This window comes from Zea mays, chromosome 4 (genome assembly GCF_902167145.1).
Source record: "Zea mays cultivar B73 chromosome 4, Zm-B73-REFERENCE-NAM-5.0, whole genome shotgun sequence".
Taxonomy (NCBI): domain Eukaryota; kingdom Viridiplantae; phylum Streptophyta; class Magnoliopsida; order Poales; family Poaceae; genus Zea; species Zea mays.
Genome location: NC_050099.1, coordinates 202958541 through 202967771, shown reverse-complemented (window position 1 = coordinate 202967771; position 9231 = coordinate 202958541). Strand labels below are relative to the sequence as shown.

The 9231-nt window shown below is 49.0% G+C and overlaps 1 protein-coding gene across 1 annotated transcript; it reads right to left on the bottom strand.

Moving 5' to 3' along the window:
* Positions 1 to 820: 820 nt before the first annotated feature.
* On the bottom strand, positions 821 to 6549 carry LOC100502339 (putative O-Glycosyl hydrolase superfamily protein). The gene is made up of 3 exons (NM_001320706.1): positions 5856 to 6549; positions 2408 to 2960; positions 821 to 2323 (listed from the first exon to the last, which is right to left on the bottom strand). Exons 1-3 carry the CDS (start codon positions 6264 to 6266, stop codon positions 963 to 965), a joined length of 2325 nt encoding a protein of 774 aa, NP_001307635.1. The 5' UTR covers positions 6267 to 6549; the 3' UTR covers positions 821 to 962.
* Between the last annotated feature and the right edge of the window lie 2682 nt (positions 6550 to 9231).

Here is a 9231-nt window from a genome sequence, read left to right as displayed (position 1 = left end):
TCCCTTACTCTAAATTGTAACTTGGATCTTGTGTAAGGCTGTGAGAGACTCCAAGTTGTGGAGATTCTTCGCAAACGGGAATATTTCTGATATAAGGAAGAACCTTGGCACTCAAGTTTGATCTAAGTGATCACTTGAGAAGGGTTTAGTGCAACCCTTGTCCAAACGAGGACACCACAGCGTGGATGTAGGCTTTGCCAAACCATTAGATAAAAATTTCGGTCTCCTTTGTCTCCTTTACTTTATTGTGATTTTCCTTCTTCCTATGTTCTCTCTACTCACTTGTAATATTGCTCTTAATATAATTCACATCTTAAAAGAGCAATCAAGTGAAGAAGACTTTTTCTCTCTTCTTCTCGACTCAAACTTGATTTGAATTGCACTAACTCTCATTCTAGATCATGTTTGTTGCTTTTTAGTGATAATTTTACAAGATCGTCTATTCAACCACTAGGTGCTCTCACTCTCACTGATCCCTTGTGGGTATCTATTTTGATCCTTTGTCTTGGCATGACCCTTTCAACAATCTTTTTTCTAAATTGTTTCAAATTTGATCATTTTAGTTCTCACATGATTTTCACATGATCTGGTTATTTTTCGGATTTCAGTAATAACACTAGTGTTCGTTTTCCTTTGGTGATATTGCAGTCGAGCCTTCTCTCTAGAAAAATAAATCTCTACTTGTGTTGTGATATCACATTCCGTCAAAGAAGAAACTCACAAAGTTACTTTTGTCCATCATTTTCACTGGTTATTATCAAGCTGTTCTTCATTACAATTTGTTATGTCGGTTTTTCTCCAAAGTTTTCCAAGATTCATATCGACCACAGGGAACATGTCTCATTTTTTATTGTTTTACTCTACTCCACTTTCTATGGCATGAATGAACAATGAAGCTGGAGTATCATACTAAGAAACAATGGCGTCGTATTGAACTATACTTGTTACCCTCCATCTACAACTCAAGGCTCAAACCTAATCTCCATCTCATGGTTGTCAACCATGAGGAAATGAGACCCAATATCGATCACCTTCCTGCCATCCGCCCTCACCCTGGAGAAATGCTTACACGGGCTGATGTCAAACCTGAGCTTAGCCGTCTCCCCTGCCTTGAGATGCTGGCTCCTGAACCCAATCAGCTGGCTTGCCGGGCGACCTTGTTTCGTGTTTGGCCAGCGGAGGAACATGAGCACCGAGTGCTTCCCGTCCATGGGGCCGTGGTTCTGCACCTCCACCATGGCCGGAAACTTGAGCTGCTCGCATCCTTCAGTGCCGATGGCGTCGACGTGGTAGCTACGGTCGCCATCCTGTGGTGTCATCGTCTCCCTTAGGCCAGTGAGAAGAGTGCTGGAGAGCGCAGGAACACTGGTTCCGTGGACTAGCCGGCGGGAGAAAGTGGAGTAGCTGAGGCCGTAGCCGAACTTGTAGACGGTATTGCCCTGGTAGAATCGGTAGCTGCGGCCTGGGTAGCCGCTGGTCGGGTCGGCGCGCATCCTCATGTCCGTCATGGGCACCTTGGTGAACTCCTCCGGGTACCACGTCACTGGCAGCCTCCCGCTGGGGTTGTGGTCGCCGAATAGCACTTTGGCGATGGCGAGCCCGCCGGCCTGTCCGGGGTACCCAGCCCACAAGATGGCACCGATCTTTGGGTTCGACTGCGCGAACGTGATGTCCACCGGTCCGCCGGAGAGAAGCACAAGGATAACCGGTCGCTTTGACGCGTCGGCAACGGCAGTGATGAGGCTCTGTTGCATCCCCGGAAGGAGCAGGCTCGTCCTATCTTTCCCTTCGCTCTCCTGTTTCTGGCTCAGCCCCATGAACAGGAACACGTAGTCCTCCGAGCCCGCCAGCGCAACAGCCTGGTCCGTCGCGGCGACGTCGCAGGCTGCCGAATTGCACCCGGCCAGGAACCTCACATCGTTCACATAGCTTTGGAGCCCCTTGAGCGGCGTCGTGGATTCGCACGGCGGGCCGAAGTAGTTGGCGATAAGGGCCATGCCGTCGTTGGCATTGGGGCCGATGACGGCGGCGGAGGTCACCGTGGACCGGTCGAGTGGGAGTATGCCGCCGTCGTTCTTGAGCAGCACGATGCCGTCCTGCGCTGCCTCGAGCGCAAGATTCCTATGCTCCGGCGTGCAGATATCCGCGGCGCCGAGGACGCCGTACATGTTCTTCCTCGGGTCGCCGTCGAAGTGTCCCAGCCGCATCCGAACCGCGTACAGGTTGGTGAGGGCTTTGTCGATGTCCTGCTCCGTCAGCTTCCCCTGCTGGATTGCGGCCGCGGCGTGCTGCTGGACGTAGGAGCCGCAGTCTATGTCCAGTCCTGGAAATAGAGAAATTAGAGTGAAAAAAAAACAGAGAAGAGGAGCAGCAGAGCAGGAACATTGGCCAAGAAGGAGAAATGTACCAGCCTTGAGCGAGACGGCGACGGCGTCCTCCGGCGTGGGCGCGTACCGCTGCGCGTCGCGCATGATCGCCACGGCGTCGCAGTCCGAGGCGACGTACCCATCGAGGCCCCAGTCCCCCCTGACGGTCCCGGTGAGCAGATCAGAGTTGGCGCACGCCGGCACGCCGTTGATGGCCGTATAGGCGCACATGACGCAGCTGGCCTTTGCTTCCACGACGCAGCTACGGAAGGGCGGGTTGAAGGTGTCCTCCAGGTCCTGCTCCGTCACGCGGGCCACGAAGCTGTAGCGCGCCACGCCGTTCCAGTCCTCCAGGTCGTAGGCCGTGGCGTGCTTGCAGCACGCGGATGTCTGCAGGAGCGAGGACGAGCTGTTTCCCTGGATGCCCCGGACGAAGGCGACGGCGTAGCGGCTCGCCACGGCCGGGTCCTCGCCGGGTGTCTCCTGGCCGCGGCCCCAGCGCGGGTCCCGGAAGATGTTCACGTTCGGGGACCAGATCGTGAGACCCTCCGCCTGCCCAACGTTGAACAGCGCACGGGCTTCCCGACCGATCGCCTGCACAAGTGCACATGTATGTATGTATGAGACGAATTCATATATATGCCAGGCAAAATCGCTCTAATAGTAAGTACATTTTTTTATAATGGAAACAAAAAATATTCCAGCCTTTTGTAGTTTCCTACATACGGCATTACAGATTAAAAATTAATAAAACATGTATCACTAAAAAAATAATATCCTTGACAAGAACTTGTTCTCGAATCAAGCGTCCTTTAATCTAGTATTAGAACTCCAACCATGTTTTGCAAGGATCTCCATTGTCACCATCTCTAAGGATTGACATGGACAGCAAACGAAAAGCAAGAGAAAACAAATTTCCGTGGCGAATAAATTCTAAAATTTGCTTTCAAGAAAACACCACAGTCATTAAAACGAAACATTTTTTTTGAAAACTGTGATAATGTAGATTAACCCATGTGATCTGTTTTTTAAAAGTTAAAGTATTCTAACTTTGACTAGATTTGTGTAGAAAATTATTGGCACCTGTCACATGAAGAAAGTAAATAAACTATAGATCATTTGATATCGTAAAAACGTATTCTTTTTTTTTATAATCCTGATGAAACTAGACAATCTGTGGAATGCTAAATTTACAATAGAACATATGCCTAATTTCTATGCCTTCTTTGGCAAAAGGAACCGAAGTCAAAAACTGAAGCCTACAAAAACCGCTAGAGTCAAAAACTGAAGTTCAAGCTATGAAAAAGTGGCTCTTAGGCATTGAACTTTGAGGTCAACTTTCTTCATGCCTCAGTTGAGTACAGTACTAAATTGTATTAGGTTAAGCACTTTTTTTTTATTTTCAATGCACGCGAACGGACTGGACTAATTTCCTTTCCCATCCGTGGAGATTGAAGGAGATTTTGTTGTGTGAATTCAGACTCGTTCGATCAGTTCATTACTTGGCCTGCCTCTTTCTACCCTACTGCCATGACCGTGCGGCAGGCCGGCGCCGGCCCGGCACGCCTCCACGGCCCCACCTGAGTAGCGAGCCTAATCGACAGCACAGGCGCTGTGCTACGTCCTGTACTACTTGTAGTAGCTAGGTGGGCACACCGTACCGACGGTACCCACGGCCGCATAATCAACAAAAGGCTGTACCTACTAGCAGTTAGGTATACAGATCCAAACGACCGTGATCTCGAAATCCAGATCAACCTGCCCGGCCGGCCTGGCAGTCACTCACTCACTCACACACACGTGACGTCCCCAAACGAAAAGGCGCCACTTTTTTCCACGCCAACATTCTGCGATCGTGTCTCTTTTCGGCACGGACCAAACATGCGTCCCCGTTCACGTGCTAGACACTTTAGGATGCGTTTGCTTTAAGGTTAAAGTAGGATGAGGCGGGACGACACCCTCCCTCGATTTTTTAATCATGCCGTCACCAAAAATTACTTCGATATTTGTCTTGCCTACACGTGACTCTCATCTAAACACTATAGAAACTGTGGCCGCCTCTTTCCATCCCTCCTTTTACATCAAACCAAACACACTGTTAATTTATCATCAGAACTTTGATTCTCCGTTAAGATCGGTCTCCGGTGGTTCGGGAGAGGGAGACGAAAAAGTGTCAAATTCAAAGACATGGTGTTTGGGCAGCCTACAACACACATTTCCGTGGTAGTGTGTGCCATTTAGACCAGCCGGCCAGCGCCTAATCTATAACTTTACCAGTTAACTTAGACGAATTTGTGTTTAACTTATCAGTTTCTACTATATATTGTCGTTCATGAATAGCTATTAGTTGTTAGCTGCTTAAAACTAGCTAATAACTTATTAGCTAATTAATAATTTGCTTTAGAGGTTTTGGATTAGGTCATCAATGTGACGAAACTAGAATTTAGCCACTCTCAATCCAAACGGACCCTTAATGATTTTCCGCCTCCTATAACTCAGCTTATTTTTATTTAGCATGGACCGCTACACCTAAGCAGTAGGAGTAATGCCTCTGTTTCATATAAAACAATTAAATCCCGCCAATACCAGGCGTAGCTGTACGTAGATTGGAGAGATTCCGATTAACGAAGCTAAGGGTAGCCGCCGAAGAATCCATGTCAATATCTATTCCATGTGGCAACAAATTAAGTGAAAAATAAGAGTGCTGCTATCTATAAACTTGGAGTAAGCATATACGTACAAACCGATGAATGTTATAGATATATACTATAGATACATTATTACAAAGATTTAGTATAGTATAGTGGATTACTATAGATATATACTATAGATATATATTATAGATATATACTATAGTATATAGATAACATGGATGTTGCTACATAGAGGATTTATTATCTACACTATTGTGGCTTACCTACGCTTCTGAAGCTCAGCACCGATGTTGTGCAATTATATACGCTCTCTTTGTACCAAAAATAAAATTCGTTTTAGGCAAATAGTGAATTCATCAAAAACTTGATATATATGTTTTATAGATTAATCATTAATCATTTGAATATAGATATAAAAACAAAAGCTAAGATGACTATTTTTTTAATACGGAGGGAGTATAATTTTTAAGCGCACCCTAGCTTGGTTGTCCCTTCGGACAGTTCCCAAGCAAATCACGGATGATACCAGCGAAAAGGCTGCAAGAGAGCGGCGGCAGCGCGTGCATGCATGCATGGCATCGATTGTGGAAGCATGGGCCGGCCGGCGCTCCCAACCAACCGCCCGTGTGCCAGCCAAACCAATCCACATCGCGTAACGATCAGTGTGGCAGGCACGCCCGCCGGCCCGGGCCGCGCTTGCGAAACATGATCGCTCATGTGCCAGCGTGCGTACATGCCCATGCCTGTCGGTTAGCGGTACGCCGGTACGCTGTTCCAGGCAAAGGAAATCGAAAAACAATGCTCACCCGTCGCGTTACTAGGTAAGGTACCGTACCTGACCGATGCGGAGCCAGAGGTCGTCGTCGAAGGCGGCGGCCGTGAGCAACACCTGCGGGAAGCTGGTGGCGGCGCGGACGGCGGCGTCGAAGTGGAGCCCCTTGCCCGAGGTGGCCAGACCATGCAGCGCCTCGTTCCACCACTTGTACCCGGGGACGCCAAGCCGCGGGACCCCCGGCGCCTGGTCGCCCAGCTGCGCGATCTTCTCCGCGGCCGTCAGCCGGGACACCAGGTCCGCCGCGCGCTGCGCCGGGGCCAGCGTCACGTCGCAGAACGCGAGGCCCTCCGACGCCTCCGCGGACGACGGGCCGCACGAGAACGGCGGGTCCCCGGCCACGGCCAGTACTGGCGCCGCGCCGTGCAGCGCCGCCAGCGTCACTAGTAGTAGTGCTAGCGTCGCTGCCGCCATGCTATAGCCTATTATAGCTGCGGCCGGCGTTGATGTTGACGAAGGCGGGTGCGAGAGCGACGTAGTAGCGGGAGTTTATTCAATGAGCGCGCTCCTGTTGCCCGCCTCAAATAGGCAGCCGCCGCGAATCGGAGCTCGCCGCGTGTCTGCTCACAGGTGTTGCGTGTGGTGCACTGTACAGCTGCTAGCTAAGCCTGCTATAGTAGTAGACTAGTAGCCATCATCAAGAGGAATCGCAGCGCATGCTTGTCAAGGGGATGCTTCTCTTGCCCTTTCGGCCGAGAGCATTTCAATGGATCTATGCGTGCGGGGTGATGTTGCCGGTCCATGGAGATATGCGTTTCGTGGTGCTGGGCAATTAGGCTACCTAATTAATTAGTGCTTCAGAGTGGACATCAGGCCAATGCGCGTCGCTTTATTTGAAAAAAAAAACGCAACGTTGTCTCACTGTGCGTAGTTCGTGTGATTATTGGGATTGCTTGATATAAGCGAATAGGAATCTGTTAACAGAATAGCTGGGTAGGGGTAGAGAAGTAGAAGAACAGGCTAGAAACTGGATACGAGGAGGAGCCCGGCAGCAGCGGCAGCCAGGCGGCGGTGTTACTTGAGACAGAAGAATTCAGTTATTACAATGTTCATGTCCTCTCTCTCATTCTCACAGCGTTACATACCCAAGCTATGCAGCTACAGCCTACGACACCCACTCTGGACCCTTCAGGCGAACATTCTCAGCTCGAGCCCTTTTACTGTGCCTTGGCCCATGTGTTGTTTCATGTCTTGGCCCATCTTCCACCATCTCTTTACTGACATTCCCCCCATGTAGAAATCCTGCTTGTCCCCAAGCAGGGGCTTGAGGAAACCGCTGCTGGAGATGTGTAACATCCTCCCATGTGGCCAATGACGGGGACAGGCCGGACCATTGCACCAACACTTGATAAGAGCCCTCAGCGCCGAGGCGACGCCTGAGAATCTTAACCGGCACCTGCAACTCATCAAAACGATCAGGCAATTCAGCAGTAGTTTCAGACGGTGCCAGCGCTCGCTTGAGTTGGGATACATGAAGCACTGGATGAATAGAAGATGAAGGCGGTAACTGGAGCTTATATGCGACAGAACCGACGCGAGACAGGATCGGAAATGGACCAAAATATTTGAACGCTAGTTTCTGATTAGATCGGGGGGCCAACGAAGATTGAACATATGGCTGTAACTTGATATAAACCAAATCCCCCACAGCGAAGACCCGATCCGAACGTTTTTTGTCAGCATGAAACTTCATGCGCTGTTGCGCCCTAACCAAATGCTGCTGAATGAGTTTCTGCATCACCACTTTGTCCTCTAACCAATCAGCCAGTGAGGGAGTAGAACAAGTGTCCAGAGAATCCAATCCAAAATGGCGAGGGGAATAACCATAGAGAACCTGAAATGGAGTGTGACCCAATGCCGAATGCCAGCTTGAGTTATACCAAAACTCTGCCAGATAAATCCAATCCATCCATTTTGTGGGGCACGCATGCACAAAGCATCGAAGGAAGGTTTCCAGGCACTGGTTCACCCTCTCAGTCTGGCCATCAGACTGGGGGTGGTAGGCTGAGCTCATCTGTAGAGACACACCAGCCATGGTAAACAAGGACCTCCACAAGTTACTGGTAAAGATCTTATCACGATCTGAAATAATGACTGAAGGCATGCCATGTAAACGATAGACCTGCTGCATAAACACTTTGGCCACTGTGTGGGCAGTATACGGATGTTTCAGGGGAATGAAATGGCTAAATTTGGAGAATTTGTCAACCACGACGAAAATGCAGTTATAGCCTGCAGAAACCGGAAGTCCCTCAATGAAATCCATTGAAACTGTTTGCCACGCCCCAGATGGAAAAGCCAGCGGTTGGAGGAAACCGGGGTACTTTGCCCTATCAGGTTTGGCTTGCTGACATATGTTGCACCCAGCTATGAATTGTTTAATTGCCGACCTCATACCTGGCCAAGAGAAGAGCTGTTTCACTCGATGATATGTAACTGGAAAGCCGGAGTGACCACCAACTGGGGTACTGTGCAAAGCAGCAATCACAGTCTTGTGGAGTGAAGGAATAGATCCCAACCATATTTTGCCATGAAACCTCAAGATGCCATCCTGCAGAGAGAAGTTGGGCACAGAAGCACCATCTACTGCTAGCTTCGCCAAAATCTGTTGGGAGTGTGCATCAGATGAGTAACTGTCAATGATAGATTGGCACCATTGTGGTGTGGCCACCGAAATGGAATACAACACAGTTTCTGAATGAGCACGTCTTGATAGCGCGTCAGCCACCCTATTGTCAGTGCCAGGCTTATAAACAATCTTGTACTGCAATCCCAAAAGTTTGGTAAAAACTTTTTGTTGCCAAGGAGTATTCAAACGCTGCTCATTCAAATGCACAAGACTTTTTTGGTCGGTAAATATGACGAACTCACCCTGAAGAAGATATGATCTCCATTGCTCGATAACAAGTAATATAGCTAGATATTCCTTCTCATATGTAGAGAGACCTTGTGTCTTGATGCCCAATGATTTACTGATGAAGGCTAGGGGATGTCCGTCTTGGAGAAGCACAGCACCCACACCATTGTTGCAAGCGTCAGTTTCAATACAGAATTGCTTAGAAAAGTCAGGAAGGGCCAACACCGGGGCTGAGCTCAATGACTGTTTAAGGGCTGCAAAAGATAATTCCTGGTCCTGTGTCCATACAAATATAGCTCCTTTCTTCAACAATGTAGTGAGGGGCTTAGCAATAATGGCAAAGTGCTTGACAAATTTTCGGTAATACCCCGCTAGCCCTAGGAAACTGCGAAGATCCTTAATGTTGCGCGGCTGTGGCCAGTGCAAAATAGCTTCCACCTTAGACAAATCCGTAGCAACCCCATCAGCACTAATGAGATGTCCCAAGTAAGTGATAGAACGTTGGGCAAATTTGCATTTAGA

What these genes read in the sequence shown, in the direction of transcription:
- LOC100502339 (NM_001320706.1), bottom strand. Translation starts at nt 6,266, where the DNA reads ATGGCGGCAGCGACGCTAGCACTACTACTAGTGACGCTGGCGGCGCTG. An exon ending in TCTGGCTCCGCATCGGTCAG is followed by an intron (nt 2,961 to 5,855) that starts GTACGGTACCTT and finishes GCACTTGTGCAG; the next exon opens with GCGATCGGTCGGGAAGCCCG. An exon ending in CGCCGTCTCGCTCAAGGCTG is followed by an intron (nt 2,324 to 2,407) that starts GTACATTTCTCC and finishes CTCTATTTCCAG; the next exon opens with GACTGGACATAGACTGCGGC.